Source organism: Primulina huaijiensis, chromosome 1, assembly GCF_012295235.1.
Source record: "Primulina huaijiensis isolate GDHJ02 chromosome 1, ASM1229523v2, whole genome shotgun sequence".
Taxonomy (NCBI): domain Eukaryota; kingdom Viridiplantae; phylum Streptophyta; class Magnoliopsida; order Lamiales; family Gesneriaceae; genus Primulina; species Primulina huaijiensis.
Window position 1 is genome coordinate 26,844,407 of NC_133306.1, and position 18,263 is coordinate 26,862,669.

General features: G+C 34.5%; 2 protein-coding genes across 5 annotated transcripts in view; both read right to left on the minus strand.

Annotated features, from left to right (window-relative positions):
* Window positions 1-924: 924 nt before the first annotated feature.
* Window positions 925-2,588, minus strand: LOC140990994 (peroxidase N-like). The gene is made up of 4 exons (XM_073460900.1): window positions 2,310-2,588; window positions 1,954-2,136; window positions 1,661-1,826; window positions 925-1,579 (listed from the first exon to the last, which is right to left on the minus strand). The coding sequence occupies exons 1-4, from the start codon at window positions 2,514-2,516 to the stop codon at window positions 1,158-1,160; spliced, it is 978 nt and encodes a 325-aa protein (XP_073317001.1). The 5' UTR covers window positions 2,517-2,588; the 3' UTR covers window positions 925-1,157.
* Window positions 2,589-4,366: 1,778 nt separating this feature from the next.
* LOC140990957 (callose synthase 9) overlaps window positions 4,367-18,263 on the minus strand; it is a 40,542-nt gene continuing 26,645 nt past the window's right edge. For all 4 annotated transcript variants that reach the window (XM_073460852.1, XM_073460867.1, XM_073460874.1 and 1 more), the window contains 25 exons: window positions 18,078-18,198; window positions 17,238-17,335; window positions 17,072-17,162; window positions 16,780-16,940; window positions 16,590-16,699; window positions 15,638-15,772; window positions 14,756-14,824; window positions 14,495-14,672; window positions 13,880-13,994; window positions 13,135-13,254; window positions 12,503-12,618; window positions 12,342-12,425; window positions 12,108-12,220; window positions 11,260-11,312; window positions 10,998-11,174; window positions 10,751-10,798; window positions 10,420-10,578; window positions 7,937-8,050; window positions 7,777-7,865; window positions 7,468-7,626; window positions 7,286-7,388; window positions 6,639-6,758; window positions 6,077-6,127; window positions 5,810-5,992; window positions 4,367-4,851 (listed from right to left, as the gene is read on the minus strand). In XM_073460852.1, the coding sequence (XP_073316953.1) occupies window positions 4,615-4,851; window positions 5,810-5,992; window positions 6,077-6,127; window positions 6,639-6,758; window positions 7,286-7,388; window positions 7,468-7,626; window positions 7,777-7,865; window positions 7,937-8,050; window positions 10,420-10,578; window positions 10,751-10,798; window positions 10,998-11,174; window positions 11,260-11,312; window positions 12,108-12,220; window positions 12,342-12,425; window positions 12,503-12,618; window positions 13,135-13,254; window positions 13,880-13,994; window positions 14,495-14,672; window positions 14,756-14,824; window positions 15,638-15,772; window positions 16,590-16,699; window positions 16,780-16,940; window positions 17,072-17,162; window positions 17,238-17,335; window positions 18,078-18,198 (3,004 nt within the window). In that variant the 3' untranslated portion in view covers window positions 4,367-4,614. The remainder of the gene's footprint in view (window positions 4,852-5,809; window positions 5,993-6,076; window positions 6,128-6,638; window positions 6,759-7,285; window positions 7,389-7,467; window positions 7,627-7,776; window positions 7,866-7,936; window positions 8,051-10,419; window positions 10,579-10,750; window positions 10,799-10,997; window positions 11,175-11,259; window positions 11,313-12,107; window positions 12,221-12,341; window positions 12,426-12,502; window positions 12,619-13,134; window positions 13,255-13,879; window positions 13,995-14,494; window positions 14,673-14,755; window positions 14,825-15,637; window positions 15,773-16,589; window positions 16,700-16,779; window positions 16,941-17,071; window positions 17,163-17,237; window positions 17,336-18,077; window positions 18,199-18,263) is intronic.

The window sequence follows — 18,263 nt, forward strand, 5'->3', positions numbered from 1 at the left end:
TCACGGATCACCAACTTGACGCGTGAGAACTTCCCAGGAGTTCACCCATCATGCATGCTTAACCCAACAAAATTGAATGATAGTAAAAGATTAATCTTTTAGTTCAAACATTTCTTGATCATTATGTTAAAAGTTATATTTGTTAACCAAGACACGACTTTTATTTCTTACAATTGTGATATACCGTGCAAAGCTCTACACTAAGCTAATAGTGAACATGATGAGGACTCCACTGACGTGAGTGTCAATAGGCCAAACAGTAAAACCCTATATGTGACAAACATAAATAATTATTTGATACCATAAGAGAATACTTTAAAAAAAGCAAAATGAGTTTAAACTGATTTTATGTGTAATAATTACTCTTATATACATCAAAGTGATAGAAAAATGATGAATAAAAATGAATTCAAATCATTTTATGTGAAACAAATTGCTCTTGCATTTACCGTTACTTAAATTGATTTATAAAATTTTTAAATTTTCTTATATTTTTTAAAATATTTTTTCTCGAAAAATATATGTTTTTCAAAAGATTACAATTACATTCAGATTTTATGCCCCGTCAAATTTCCACCAATAAATACTTGTAGCTACTTTTTCAAAGACGTGATTTATGTATATAACTTTATAACTTCAAAATATATTATGAGAAATTTAGAAATTATGGTTGTTGTAAAATTTTTTTTATATAAATTTTTTTTGTTTTCATTTTGAATACTCATAGTCTAATTATTTTTTTTTACAAATTTATGGTTGTGATATTAAAATAGGTGTCACAGTGATATTCAAAATATAGTTCTGATTATGAATCACATTAATATATATTTTTATGTTAAGACAGAATATTACAACAATATATACTTATATCTATATGACTTAAAACAATTCAATTATATTAGTATCCAAGAACTCGGACAAAAATAAAATTTGAACTTTATCTAGGTATCATTGATTGAATTTATTGTCGAAAAATAAAAGATAGTGACAGTAACTTGATATCTGTTCTCTTCATATCATCTTTTTATGTTCCAGACGTGCAACGCACGTGCACATCTTCTAGTATATATATATATATCAAGTAAATATTATTCAGAGAAAAGCTCATACACGTTGAAATTCCAACTCTCAGAACAGAAAACTATCATACCTGATCTTCAAGAATTAACAACCCGACAATTTCCCCTAACTTCACCACTCGATCCAGTTAACGTCTTAATATTTCCCATCTTTATCATAGAATTTGCGAAATCATTCGAGAACGCCGTGGGATCACTCGCATAGAGGCGAACGATATCTCTGGTAGTGGATATGGCTAATTCACTGGAGAACAATACCTGATCAGACTGAAGAATGCCTCTTCCCTTGGCCAAATTTTCAAAATAATGACTATCAAAAGAGTCTCTGGAATTGATGTCGAGAGGGACAGTGTTATTTCCGTCGCTATCTGTAGGGCAAGCAGCCTGCAAACGTGGAACAACACGGCTGTCCAGAGAACTGTCCGGCGCACCCGTCCCCGAAAAATTTGATAATCTGTGGCTAAAAAGTGTACATCTTGATAACCCAATTGTGTGACCACCTACATAGTCGTGTTTTGACCATTAGTTTTCATACACGAAGTATATACACACAGATGCATGCATGCATGGACAAATATTACCTGATAAAGCAACGACATCGGTGAGATTTAGACCAACATCTGCAAATTTTGCGATGATTCTATCAAGTGATTCAAATGGAGAAGGAAGCAAGATATTGGCTCCAGTTTGGTTAGCCACTAATCCATCTCTTCTTCCCAGTAATACCTTCCACGAAGGTCCTCCACTCTGTGGTCATTCATTAGTCCAAAGTCATGCATATTAAATTTTTGTGGGTTTTTATATTTTATCGAAAGAAGAAAGAAAAGAGATAATTGATTGGGTTTAATATTTAGAAAGAAATGAATGAATTTACCAAGGAAACAGAATCTCTTGCAGCTATCGCGAGAATGTCTGCACATGAAACGACACAGCTGCATGCATTCTCCACCGCCTCTTTGATTGAATCAATCACCTCAAAGCCTCTTGCTGAGTTCAAGTTCGGGAAAGCAAATTTTTCACCATGTTTTCCATCCAACAACAATGATGCATCACACCCCTGATCGAAAGTTTTCAATTACGAATTTCGTCAAGTAAGATCATGTTCAAAATTTGGTTTCATTTTCATTTTTTGGCTGCTGATGTTCCACAAAGATGATTAAAAGTTGAGAAGAATGAAACAAAAACATGCTAACGTACGTGCACGAAAAGTGATGAACATTTGGTACTCACATTTACGAAGCAATCGTGGAAGTGAAGCCTAAGCAAAGAAGCCGCAATCCTCGCCTCATTCTTTATGGCCATCCTAACCTCTTTTCGAACAATACTAAGCAAAGTTGGACATGTTTTTGAGTAAAAATCTGCCCTCAATTGAGACCTTGCGCCTACACATAGCATTAAACTCGTTAGAACCCAAAATATCTTTGACTTATGCGTCATTTTTCACTTCGAAAATTAAAATTACTATTCTTGATTCAAAAATTCAGCCCAGCTAGGTTTCTCTAAATAATTACTATGGTTAACATATACAAATGTTGTTGATTTATATATAGGTAGAGATTAGTGGTGATTAAGGAATATAAAATCCATTAATTCATTAAGATTAACACAACATTAGTTATATAATTTTATGCATATAATGGTGATTAAAAGTTAGTTTAGTGGTATATATGATATATGGCGGTTTCATTTTTAAATAATTTAGCCTTCGTACGGCAATGCTTTCTGAAATCATCATAAGATTTTTTTATATAAAAAAGCCATCATAAGAATTTTATTAAAAATGTTACCTAACAATTTTGTTATACGGTCAAACAAAAACTATAAAGTACGCAAAAAAAGTGGGCATAATAATATTGTATTAATTTATATAATATACAAAATTTTCATACACTGAAATTTACTAAATTTTTTGGTAGTCTATTTTGAGTTTTGATCATTCAAATAATTAAAATTTAATCTTAATAAAATAAATTAATTTTTTTATACATAAATTAACGTCGAAGTTTGCTGACATGTAATATTACCGCAAAAATGAATAATATTTTTAAAAAATAATACACTGCGAATAAAAAACCAAAACTCAAAATATTCAATTAACTAGACGATTTTGGTAGTTTTCCCAAATATAAATAAATTTATGTATGTATGATATTAAAAATTTGGAGTCGACGACTCTTATTAATTTATTCAATCAGATGAATTGGAAATCGATGATACTTCGGCATTATATTAAAAAAAAAACCCAATTTTTGTAATTCAGTGGACCTCTCTTTTTATTCTATCTTGTCTTCTTTAAGTGTGATCCACATGTGCCAAATACTCAGATAAGCAATTTGGGGATGGAAATATTTAATTATATTTCTGCATAATACATAAAATAATACTTTTTTAACAAAATATAATTTTTTTCAAAAAAAATACCTCGGTGCACAGTTTTATTCCAACCGGCGCTCTTACTAGGTTTCTACTTTAAATAATAATAAAATCATATATTTATCAAAATATAGAAATTAATATTTTATAATAAAAAAGGGACCGAGAGAGAAAAATTCTTTTACAATAATTCATGTAAAATTTTATAATATGTGTCTAATTCAACATATTTCTCTCATCAATAAAAAGCTTGTTTTAAATCCTTATTTTAAAAAGATTTTATATTGGGACATCACCACATTTAAATCTATATAAGCAAAAATAAAGAGAAACAAGATTTTTTCCAGTATTTTGAAATATTGAGTGTTATTTTACTTTATTTTTGTTTAGATTTATTTTTTTTATGCGAAATCTCAAAAAAAAGCAATTCTAAATCAATCTTGGAGTATTTGCAACCTCTAAAACTAGTGATTCGAAAATTTAAGACAATGTGCTTGCTTGCTGAATTTTCTTGTTCTTAGGGAATTTTTGCGTTTATCTCCGTTTGTGTGAATAAACTAATTAACATGCATATTTGTGGGGTTATATTCAGAAGTTGCTCAAAAAGTTTATATGTAGATGTAGTCAAATAATGTAATATATTTTATAGCACAAACTAATTATATTCCGACAAATTATTGGTTCTAAACAAATAAAAATGACATGAACCAAAACCGGACGTACCCATAATAAATCAACAAAACCAAAATTCCTTCCCTTATCGTGTATATATCTGCCAAAAGATTTTCCCATATGATCAATGGAGAAAAATATACTGCTCCAATAGAAGATAGATTTGTTGTACACTCTAGGATTCTTGTCCTAATCGAATTCCAACCCAACGATGAAAATCCCCTCATATCCACTCCGTAAAATAATCTAAATATCCTGTAGTATAAACCGTGGAGATTTATTCGGTGAAAAAATAGATAGAAATACATGCCATTCGTCGTATATGAGCTGATTTAAAAATGAAAAGGGACAACTAAAACATATGTTGTTCCATTACATCGCATTACATTAACAACCCAATAATGATACAAGACAATAATAAAAAAATTCGTACAAAAGTTCAACAATCCTCAGTTTCCTGATAGGATGTCGAAACAGCTGATGACGGAAATCATAGATCGGCATTTGGGTTGTTTCCAGCAAGAATTAGAGAGATTTCCAGGCCTCGACTGAAAGCTTGGTTGAACATAAGTCGTGTTTGGAATGTTGAAACAAATGGGAACCACGAAAATAGAGCAATAGGAATGAAAATAAGCATCCCCATAGCAGCATCATATAATCGCGCAATGGAGCGTATGGACTTCCAGAGTCCCATTTTCTTCACCACCGGCTTCCAAGCACACGCAATCTTCAATTAAAAAGAAAGAAAGCATCGAAAGGCATTCAAGGTTAAAACGAGCTAAGTCAATATACTAGAGCTCTAATCTGGACATTCAAACAGAATAAGACAGATCAATGAATTTCGTTATGACAAAGATGCACAGTTATAATTTTGAGATGCAAATACAATTATAGGTGCGAAGACGACATTTTATGCATAACACAGTGATGCGTTCACAAAATATTAGAGAACGGAGGATTTTCCTCGCAAGTCGCAACTCAAACATGGAGGACAGTTCCAAGATTTACCTGCGAGAATTTTCAAATAAATAAATATGTTTACGCCATTTGATAATTTGTGTGCTGTGGGCTACTATATTTAGCACGACAGATAAATTTATTAGAACATAATCCGAGGTATTGCATTAATCTAGGTGAGTCTGCTTCATTTTTTCTTTAATCCAACAACAAATAATCATATTAACCTGAGGGTCTAAAAGAACAATAATCTCTGTATGATAGTCGTGCTCAACATTTTTTGTCCCATAAATTAGAACAAGTTGAGAAATATCTTGCAATATTTCTTACCCCAAACAAGTACAAAGGGAGTAATAAGTGATTTAATACACGTCTCAAACTCTGCAGAAGTAACAATTTTGTTGTGCTTAAGAAAGCGCAAATCATTATTCAGAGTTCAAAACTTCATCAGCAGGCATAGTTAAACTATTCAAGTTTCCTGAATGATTTCTGATAGAAAGCCCCAACTACACATGCGAGACAAATTCCACAACAAAAACAAAAGTCCATGAATCTACTACTTATTTTCACTCAGGATATTAAATGTGACGCAAGAGATAAACGACATCTGACCCCACAAATCCCTGCCAAAGATTATTATAATCAATACAATATCAAACATCAGATATACTGGATGAAGATGGCAACCACAATATTTCATGAAAATCTATTGAGCGCGGAAAACTTACAGAAAGAATTCCCCACCCAGTTGGCAGAAAAGCCAAGATACAAGCAAATATATCAGTGATTGAGAGATCAGTGAACGCGATGGCAACAATCAAGCCAGTCAGAGCAAGCAAAAATGAAAGACCTTGGATGAACCGCAGCAGCAGCTGAAAATTGACTGATATCTTTTGACTAAATGTGAACACCTGCAAAATCCAAAATAAAACTTTGAATTGGTTGGACCAATGAAGCTAGAGGTCTCCAATAATTGCAATCTTCAAATATCAGACCTTGAAAAGAAGTATAAGCACAGCAAACACTACCCATGAGAACCCATATACCTGACAACAAAACATAAGAGAATAAAATTAGTTATTATTTTATCCAACTGCCTCTCTCAACTCTCCAAGAATGTGTTGTAATCATAAATTCTTGGCACAGAGCATGCAGCGATACGGGAAGACCATAGCATGCTCAACATATCTACGAGGATCATTTTCAAATGTAAATGAGAAAAAACATCATTTTAGATAAATTTCTTTCAGCAAATGAAACGAAAAAGGAAAAAAAATTGGAGGAAGAAAACAGATCTGACACAAACTATCTCTGACATGCTATGCCAAAATCAAAACTCCTGAGGACATTAGGCAGCTTGAACCTATAGAATGGCTCATGCAGTCACAAGAAAAATATAGCGGAGTGTTAACGTCTAACTCTAGATTCAACACCTGAGACAAATACCTTCTGGTTGCTCATGAGAAAACCACCAAGGAATTGCAATGCAAGTCGTTTAAAATGATGTACCTAATGTAGGGAAAAAACTATTTCTCAGACAAGCCAAAAAGTTTGTACCGATAGTGATGTGTTTGATCCTTGCACATCTAACTTGTAGATGATACCGTACTGGAAGATGAAAAACCGAAAGCTTAAAATGGTCTCCATCACTCTCCCACTGAAGTTTCGAATATGAGACTGCAACGATAACAATTATTAAAAAGGAGCTCTACAGTAAAAGTATTGATGCCAAAAGATGAGAACTATATTCATTTACACATGGAGAAGTGACGTGTCACAAATTAACTTAGATGTGGAACCAAAACAAAACGCCTCTCTTTTAATTTTTCGAAAATATAAGTCATAAAAGTTCATATTTCTCTTAATTTCCTCGGGCTTCCTAACATTTTATTTCATATTAATAACATCAAATTATCCACAAACCAACTTGGATGCAATAGCAACACGCCATCCTTAGTTAAACCTTGATCATGGAGTACCTTTATGTAGTAAAAGAAAATACATCCTTTTGTTTCTCATGAGTGACTAGAATAGGATGCTCTACCAATATTTGCAATCACGGTATTTGCATTATGCAATGCGCATGGACCAAGGGAAAAAAACCAACAAATAGAAGAATTTTGAGCGTGAATCCCTAATGAATAAACAAGCATATCAAGGTCGATACACAAGAACTAATCATAAACATCCATTATGTCCATTACCAGTTCTTCATCCCACCAAGCCTCCCAGCTTTCTTCTCCTTTAACACCAATTCCACCTCTATAAAAAAGCCAGTTCGTCCAATCTCGAAAATCCTCTACGGCCCTAGTAATTACAAGAAAAAGGCTTATTCTTGAACCAAGAAGGCCAAAAGGTGGGACATAAAAAGGTGCAAGAATCTTACTTCTGCCACTCAAATCCAGATGGATTAAACAAATATGGAGCAAAGAGCCAAGAAATTGCTAGGAACCAACCGCTAACAGTGAGAAGAATATAGGACAAGGCACCACCTTCATTGTATCCATAGGAAAGATATACCACCAATAACAGAACAATTTCCATCCTGAAGAAAATAGAAAATAAATCTTGGTCAATTCTCAACCTCAGACAAGTTGGCGCCAACACATGCGCGCGCACACACACACGCACACACACGCACACACACAGAGAGAGAGAGAGAGAGAGAGAGAGAGAGAGAGAGAGAGAGAGAGACCCCTTAACAAAATGACTTCGTGCATAAAGCCTGTAATTTTCAGTAAACTTGATGTGACGAACCACAAATCCTCTACCAGTTGCTTGATACTGCAAAAGGTCTTTTATATGAGCAATCACAGGTGTTTCAATTGGAAAGTAAGGACGATCATGAAGCATACCCTTGCACCACCATGAAGAATAGTCCGGCCAAAGTAATGTGTCCTAGTACCCAATGAAAATGTGAAAAATACTGTACAGAGCTGAAACTGCATGGTGACAAAACTAACTAAAGCCTGCATGAAAAGAGGAAAAGAAGAAAGAAACAAATGAAAAGAGTGGAATCGTTAAAGTTAGTTTTTCACATCACATTATAGAGAGAAAAGTGAAGCTTGCAAATAATTGGCAATCATACTTGGATCACAAATTCACAATACATGCAAACACCAGGTACGTGCCTTGAAGGACATAGGGAATGAGGATTCTCAGCAGAATAAAGTGCACAACAACGATGTCATCATCTCAGCAGTTCTCATTTTTTTTTATTAGAAACGAAATTTTATTGGAATAAGAAAACAAAGTACAAGTAGGCGGATGAGAAACCACAAAAGCCACGAAGAATGAAACCTACTACACTTTCGTCAATAGCATATAAATTTCCAATCCCGAACTACATTTGAGATAAGTAAATGGTTAAACACCGCCAATTTTGTTGTCCAACTAGCGACCCTGAATTTAATCATCTCCCAAACATCATCTATAGACTCTACTATGTCGGTGAAAATTCTTTTGTTCCGCTCCAACCAAATTGACAAAAATAAGCAATGAATTACCACATACCAAAAATACTTACTTTTCCTCCGGGTAGGTAAACTGACTCCAAAAGAAACATGTCCTACACCATTCTTGGAAAATCTACTCGAAACCCAATTCCTACAATACTTGTTCCAAATTCCGTTCCTGAACGAATAATGCAAAAGTAAACGGTCTTGATACACTTCTTTGTTCCGGCATAGGCTTCACCAGTTCGAACATAAAGTACAATCAGGCCATCATATTTGCAGCGAATCGCAGGTCGGCAATTTTCCCAAAACCACATTACAAGAGAAACCCTTATATGGGATATGGACTTTCCAGATATTAGTAAAATACGAGAAATAATGGAAGTTGCTGATTGGGAAAAATGATTCATAAAAAGAACTAAACAGAAAAAGACCCTGAAGAGTCCCCAACCAAACACTAAAATCCTCAGTACCCACCTCCAAAGGAACAATATCTAAGACCCCTAGTAGAGTGCTGAACTCGACAATTTCGATTACATTTAAAGCTTTTATAAAACGCACATCCCAGGCAAAGTTGGAATTAACCAGAAGGTCCACGCCACTGATGAAATTGCTGACAGGTTTGTTAAGAATCAATGAGATCTGAAACAGAGATGGTAAACACTCTTTGAACGACGAATACCCCCTCTCCCAAGGATCCTCCCAAAAGCGAATGATATTCCCCTTTTTGAGAACCGCCCTAATTAAAAGACAAAAAGTCAGGTAAGAACGAGAGAGAAATTTCAAGGGATTTCTAAAAGTCGTATCCACGTCCTATCCATTATCTTATAGACCATAAATGCTTTTAATAACTTTTTTCCACAAGGAATCCCTTTTCACAAAATATCTCCACCATCATTTCCCTAAAAGTGTCTCATTCCTCAAACAAATATTCCCCAAACCCAAACCCCCCAATCTTTTGGTCTACAAACTTGATCTCAAGCAACTACATGACAATGCACCTCCCCATTGGCTCCTTCCCACAGAAATCTCATAATTTTTCCATGCTTTTTGCCACACGAAATGGCACTTTAAATAGAGACATGAAGTACTTTGGTATAGCATTCAACACTCTCGATTTGATTTAATCCTAATCGAGTAGTATACCAACGAAGGGAACTATTTCGATTTCATTGAAGTTTCAGATTAGAGTAACTCGAGAGATTTGGATTGAATTATGATAGAAATAGAAAGGCTGTGTAAGAGAAGCCGGTCTCACATCCGTAAAGTAAATAGGGTGAAACAAAGGCCAGAGATTGAGAATCAGAATATTTCTTCTTCTTCGGAACATTTTTTTCCCGACTTGCTAATTTCTTAGACATCTTGGAAACCATGGGCTTCCAAAAATCAAAGTTCCTAGGATGGTCTCCCAATGGTACCCCGAGATATTTAATTGGGTACTCCTCTTTTTTACACCCAATCTCTGAAGCCAACTCTTCTACCTTCACTTCCGAACAATTTAATCCCATTAATTAAATGTTTTTTTTCCAAGTTAATCTTCAATCCTGATTTTGACTGAAAGAATTGAGTATCTCCTATATAAACTTCATTATCACATGTCATACAATACAAGGTCCAACAGAATCCTAGCTTCCGGAGAGGCTCAAGAAACCTGCTAAAATAATCACTGCTTGCAATGTTTACAGTTTCATAGGATCCAAAAAGGTACATATATTTCATATGCAATCCAAGCATTGGTAAGAAGATCAAACATGATAGCTTAAGTACAGCGCAGCCTGAATTAAAGACAGATCCTCAAAATCTAATAGAGTAGAATTTTTAACAAATCTGCCAACCAGCACTACCAAAGACATGAATTCACATAAAAAAAAAAAAAGGCATACCCTCAGAAAGCCCTGTTCTAAGATGAATCCTAAAATCATAGGAACTGCAGTAAAGATTCCAATCTGGAACAGAAACTGTGCATTAATAGCCGCACTCAGAGAAGTATTATCCTCTATTTGTGCTCTGTCTAGAATGGTTTCATCAACCCCAGATAATGCCTAGAAAAAAAAAATTTAACGTAAATATAATAAGGAACCACGGCCATAGAATTCGAGATGGAAAGATGAATAGAAATAAAACAATCTTCTCAGTATATAATTAATGTAAGAACGGCACACAGTAAGACATGAATACATTACTGTAAAAAGAGAATACAGGCTACGGACTTACCAAATACACCCTCCCATAGAGAAAAGCATACACAGTCAGCACAGTCAACTGCAAGGAGATTTGGACTTGTTAAAGATTATCAAACAGCTACCAAACAGGTATTAACATGGGATGCAAAGTTCAATTCTGTAAAATAAACATACACAAGCAAAACCAGACGTTGCCCAACAAATTTAGACACAAGTTCGCCATTTCATAAATCTAAACAACAAAGCAGGAAAGTTGCTTTTCCATGAGAATAGCTAACCATGGTGCAAAAGTAGAATCCGACTGTGGTAAAGTAAAATGAGAGCATCCTAAAAAAATCAAAGTGCTGCCCAAGCCTGTAGACATCCCTGCTAAGAACTTGCTCTCCATTGCCTCCAGCAACTTTTCCTTCAAAAAGGGCAATCTGATTGAGTCCAACATCTCTTCCCTTACCAACCTGCGCAAAATTCATTTAATTAGCTAGTCTTCTCCCAATTCACATATACTCATGCTCCGAAGCTTGAAAGGAATCTAAGTTATACCTGAATGTATTCATGGTGAGTCACATTCCCTTGACGTAAAGTTGAATTGAAACCTGCATTTTTTCAACTCCATGGTTAAGGCATCTAATATGATCAACATGCTTTAGTCATTTCACAATCCAACATCAACCTAAAGCTCTACTAACACTTGATAAATCGTGCTCGACGAGCTCAAGCTTGATGGTGCTGACATAGTCAAGCTCAAGCCCAAATCTCCCACTTAGTCCAGCTCAAGTAGTGAAACTTTTTTCTAGTTGAGCTAAAATAGAGGTCCACTCCAACTAGAATTGGCTCAATTGCATCACCAATGTAAGTGACGATATAATTGAAGTAATTCTGTATTATTAGACCACAAATCACGAAAATTTTGGACAGCTGTTGCTAGGGATCGACATGTGCTCTTGCTTGGAAATCGATTAAGACACGGTACTTGGGTTGTTGTAAGGCTTAAAAAAATTTGAGGAGCAAAAATATCACTAAATGTAACTTTTGTAAGGGAGAGTAGTTACCAAAAGAGGGATTGTTGAAGAGCAACAATTGCTTTTGCGGGGAGAGTGATTGAAACTTGGTATTTGGACATCAGTATGGTTCAAAAGGTGTTAAGACATATCATTACCGTTGTTAAAATGAAATGTGCTTGATCCTACAATATTTAATACCTACTACCAATTTCTTTGAAATAATGGTGAAAAATCTGCACTGAAAACCTAATTACTTCTTTCAGCGATTATATTTTTTTCCTTTATTGATAACCATCAAGACAAGAAAAAAATCATATCCCTTAAACATAAAGATTCCATATTAACTAAAATAAAAAAAATGTTATCAGTTTCTTAAATCGGTCATACCAGAGTAGATATCTTCACTGATATTAATTACACGAGATGCCTTGCTAATACCACCCCTCGTAATATGGAACACTCTATCAAAAACATCTGGATGACCATAATGCATGCGAACCCTGAAGAACACCAAAGTATCAAGTAAAACCTATGCACAGTTTTGATTAACTTTAAGAGGCAGAGAAATAAACATAGTAGCAAGCAAACATTATGAAATAGCCATCCGCCAGCAGAACTTACTTCAGAGGATTTGCAAGAACACGTTGACCAAGAGTTACAAAACTGGATTCTTGACTAGACATGAAATATGCTAAAGAAGATACACTGCATGTGAAAGCTAAAGAGTTAGTTTATGATGAAGTATACAGAGAGAAAAAATGCAAATAAAGCCCTTTATATACCTTCCAGTAAATACATGTTCCCTGACACCAAGAATTGTCGGAGGACGAATTCCATGATCACAATAGAACTCTTCAAGAAGATTTCTCATCTTCAATGCTTCCTCAAAATAATTATCCTGAGAGATGAGGAGTTCATTAATGAAAAAGGTAGGCAGAAATCCCCGCACTTTTCTGGACAATGACAATTAGGAAGAACAGAAAATTCACAAAAGCAAGCTAAAGAAATCCAAAAAGTAATATGTTCTTTAAGTATGTGTTTTAGAACCAAAAAATCATCATGTAAACAATTTGTTTCATATTACTAGTTAGAATATAGTCATCCACAAAATGGGCATGAGGTATCTGCCAGTTTGACGGGAAACAAACAGAAACCTTAGAAAGGAAAGGGAAGGTTCATGCATAGAGTATGATATAAACAAGTAAGAGGCTAAAAACAGAGGTTGAAAGAAACAACTGGTCAAAGGAATCGGAATACAAATTATATTTATCAAAAGACTGATGCCATACACTATTTCCAGGACAACTTCGAACGATAGATTTAGGAGAAACTAAAACCACATAAAAAACATTATCTTAAAAAATAAACGATCATCTTAGATGGTTTCCGTATTTTTGAAAGAAAAAAACCCCACCTGATTCATGTCAATTGTCTGCACAGCATTACCACGAGTAAAGACTACAGCATGATTCTGGTTTTCAGGTTTCCCTTCACCGAGTTTAGGATTTCCTGGTAGCTTTATTGAATAGATTTCCTGTAATTTTCAAGATGATCCAAGAATTCAGCAGAAATAACTTAATTGCAAATGGATTCAACTAGAGCATCACTAATGTACAAAACCTTATGAAGTTTATCAAACAGATATAATGTCCAAATCAAAATTAAAAAATAACAAAAACCGCATATAGATGAAAATGTGATTGATTGAAACAAAGTAGTCGAGTAGAAATATTCTGCATAGTAAAAGATAGTAAAATTTGACGTAGATGATGATGCAGTAGAAGGAAAGGAAGAAAGAAAGACTGTATATTGAATGGTATATATTCAGTCTAAAAGATGTAAACTTGTTATATAGAATGGACGAATAACAGATGATGCCAAATTAGATAATTATCCTGCTCAGAGTCGCAGAATTTAAAAGCAGCAACTCCACAAGCATCACAGCAGTACATATAAACTGTAGACCTTTCACAACTGATAACGAACACAAGGTTGTTACAATTCATCTCAAAAAATCTAGATACATATTACCATAAAAAACGGGTGACCTGTACCAGGTATCCATTCCTTTTACCAGGCTTATACAGATGGTTCCATATCCTAAACCACTGAAAAGAATAAAATGCAGGAGACCACAACATCTCTAATCCTTTGTTTACCTTATCTTTCCCGTTAATATCAGCCTTCACAAGTTTTGAGAAATATTCGTTGTGTACTTTTCCATCTTTAAGAGTTTCAACCACGTCAATGAATGCGACTCGAAGAGCTTCATTTCTGTGTTGAAATATATAAGACAAAACAAAAATTATAGGAGAAACATAAAAGACACATATATTTAGCATCTTACATAAGTTTCCTTTCAACACAGGAAGACTTCTCTATCAATTAAAGCACTAGATCATTCTAGAAGGTAGTAATCAAGATAAGGTTTTGGCAATACCAAATATTCTCTCATTATTTTGATTAAGTTAGCAAGTAATGTCAATGCTAATAATATCCCACTGAATTGGATAGGGAAACATGAAGAGTTTAAGTACTTCTCGATTTCATATTTATTGAGAAGTTGGAGTTTTATGTGTTTTTAGCTGAGAAGGATTTTTCTTGTCTTTTTCTTGCTTTGCGGATTTCTTGTCCGCTTATTGTAATTTTTGCTTCTAATTAATGAATATATTATAGTGTCCTATCAAAGAAAAAAAAAAAAATCCCACTGTGATAGATAAGGTAACATCTTAATTCGTATCCAAGTTGAAATGGCCGTCAAACAATTGCCCAACCTTTGCATTAACAGTGCAATATCTGCAGCCTCGGGTTTATGATCTTCTTTCTGCTTTCCATATATCTGACATGTAACAACGTATGTGAACTTTAGATCTGCTTGAGCTCTGGCTTCAGGAGACAACTCAAAACCTTGAACATCAATCGATTCATTTCCAATAATATCTGCCTCTACATCTGAAATTAAGGACGAATCAACGACTAGGTATAGATATGACAAGCAAAAAACGAGAGATGCATCGATTACTAGATATCCAAACCTCTCGTTGATATACGCTCCAAATAAGCTTGAAGCATAAGAGCTTTCCTGTAGTACATCATTCCACGAACTGTGTCCATAGAAGTAATGAGTAATACAGGATTAAAGAGACGAGAAAAGTAAAAGTTCATGGTACTCATTTTTTACAGTCATAAGCAACTAGGTTAATTATGTACACCAGTATATTTCCCATTAGAGCCATCACCAACACAGATGGCCAAAACAATGCTTTTGCTAAATCATACATGATGGAATGTTCAGTATACAAACATGAGACCACTGTGTTCCGATAAGAAACAAAAAGATCACACTAAAATCACCATAAGGTCATAGAATTGGTAGGCCCCTCCAAGAATGTTGCCTAAAACTTCCCCTATTCTTGGATAGAGTAATCTACAATACAAAAGCTCAAACTCATCCACTAAAGAAAGGAAGAAGTCCAAATCCAATACCCTGTGAGTCCACTTGATTCATCATGCAGGAATTTCAATGCATTCACAGATTATGTGAAAAAACCAGACTTAAACTATGCTGAAATATCTTCTGTAGTATTGCATGTTTGATGTTTCCATTACAAGTGTGACAAGATAAGATGACAAGAAATTTTTCATTCCTACACCATTTATATTTAATAATGCTACGTTATAATTTCTTAGAAATTGAATATAGAAGTTTACAGTGAATAATTGTTTTTTGGATTTTAAGCTAGAGGCTAAAAGAAACTAAGTTCATGCTTCACTAAAATAATCTGATTCATCAGAGACAAAACGTATATAAAAATAAAGGCACTTCGATATTTTTGCTACCTGCGGAAAAGAAATGAATAAGTCTTTTGACATAACGTAAACAGCCAACATGGCAAGATGCATGACTGAAGACACACCTGTTCTGGCTAATGTCTGCCCTCGGTAAGAAGCCCAAAACCGCAGTTCAAGGATATGATTAGGATTGTCACTAAATTCTGACTCTGTCGAGTTCTCGTGCCGTCCAATCCGAGAAAGGAAATTTTTCCATTCATCTGAATTTTAAAAAGAAATATCTTCTTGAACAAAAAACAGAACACATTACAATTTCAACAAGCCGGATACTGCGATAACTATGGAATGCAAATAAGTTGGACAACAAAATTCAAAGAACCATAACAAGATGCCAAATACAGCGTGAGGAAGACAACCCGTAAAGAATCCAAAATTGATCACAAATAAGGGCGTCAATGAATTATGACAATTTCAAAAGAAATAAATAAAAAAATTATGTCCATTCACATTTCTATCCAATGACCGTGAGGCAAACAAAAACCTAGAGAGAGAGAGAATTGGAAATCAGACCAGGACCAAGGAGTTTCAAAAATCGCAACATCTACATAAGATTTCTAGAAAATAAATTAGATTAAATATGCAAAGGTGTCCAAAAGAGGCAAAATAATATGTGACATAGTTTCGTGAGCTCAAATATCAGCCTTAACGTGGAAACCGTAAAATAAAATATAATGAGAATATCAACAAAGAACCTAACCTATATCAAAAACAAACTAAAGATTAATACAAAAGGCTATAGTCTTAAGAAAAGAACGATACTCAGTGGTCCATGTGTTACTGCAAACTGCAAAATGTGGCGGCTTTGAGAAGGAAGCATCTTTCAAGAGCTAAGCATAATACTACATTTGTCCTGGAAAATTATTCAATGATTTCTACAATGGCAATAATACACATATTAAAGGCTAAGGGGTTTTAAGGGGTAAGAATTGGCATTTAGATCAGAGAAACATCAAAAAGATTTAATCCAAAACATGGAAAAGAGGAGCAGACACAACATTCAAAAAAATTGTGAGGTACCTGGATATATCTTTTGGAGATAAAACAGCGTTGAAATGCCATCTTCATTTTCCTTTAGGAGTTCAGACATGCTGTAAAGCACGGTCTCTGAGTAATATGGAGTGAATACGCTGCCCAAGTAATGGTGAGCATTACATACACATAAAATTCAGCACAATCCCCAAATCGGTGAAGAAAATGTGGCAGTTACCAAAAAGATAACATCTCCCTGACATGCTTGGCTACTGGCATCTCCATAAAAAGAGAATTAGTAAAGAACTCTAGCCTCCGTCTTGCTTCAAGATTCTTTGGTACGTTCGCAGCTGAATCTTTGATGGTGAGGAGTGCATACAACCTACTGACTTGTGATTTCTAGACATGTATATGATGCATTTTAGCCCTTTCCCAAATAGAAAGGTATTGAACAGATATATATATATATAGATATAGATANGATAGATAGATAGATAGATAGATAGAGAGACAGATAGATAAGAGCATACCAACTCTGCATCTCTAGGCCACTTCAACTTTTGAAAGAGACGACCCTCAGTCCTTGCCTTGAAGAGCCTATTCCAAGTCTCGTAATTTTCTCTGCATAACCGAACAGGTTCAACATACAAGTAGGAGGTGGGAGGCAATACAAAGACGATAAACTTTTCAATAAACCTCATGTTGATAGAAAACATGTCATGCTGCATAACATCGTAAAGATCAAGGATGGCTTTAACAGCACCAGTTTCGAGTTCAGGAGTCTTATCCTTTTTCTACATAGATAAAGGAAAAAAGTTGAATTAGCACCTAGAAATTGGATATATCGTGAAAAAAGAATACCACATCATCCAAAAGGAGGCATGTATGTATAGAGTCAAACAATATATTTAAATAAAGTATAATGTGGAAAAAGGTATACTATCCCATGATCAATGACCTCCCAAGTACATAATAATTTGTAGTTGTTCCGATCATATGCCCACGAGGGAAATCTTGACAACTACTATAGTCTAATAAAAGGTAAATTATGGATTCAAAATTGCCTCCATTAAGAACAAGATCAACCATCGATTACATAAATATAAGCGTGTGTGTGTGTGTTTATTCACATATTTTCATATTTGATTCCAGCTGGCAACATGCTGCCTTGTGTTACATAACTGAAATGATATAACAAAGAAACTGAAAATATCTTTCTGCCTTGCTCCTGTTTTGGGTCCTGAAATGTTTTGACATCACTAGGTAAGTTTCTCTCCTGAGTATAAAAGGTACGGCAGCCCTTTTGACAACCACCATCATCACTCCCTTCTTTCTAAATTACATATTACATAACAAATTATAGAAGAAACAAGCGAATGGTGGTAAGACAACAGAGAAGCCAATATGTATCCAACAACATAAAGAACATGCAACAAAGTCGAGCAAAATATAACTAAACAACATCATACAATCGCAGTGTCCAAGTTTCAAAATTTTAAAAAGGGCTTCATTCATTGTCAGTCATTTAGCACGAACCAGTATTCCCAGGAGAGCTGTAACTTTCTGAATTAAAATAGGCAGTTTATTCAGGTCAAAGTCGACGAGAATACTTCCATTTGCTATACTTCCTTGAATGTCTTCATATATTCTTTCAATCCTGATATGTTATGATAATGAACTGTGAAGTACACAACCGCAAACAGCAACAGAGCAAAAAAAAAC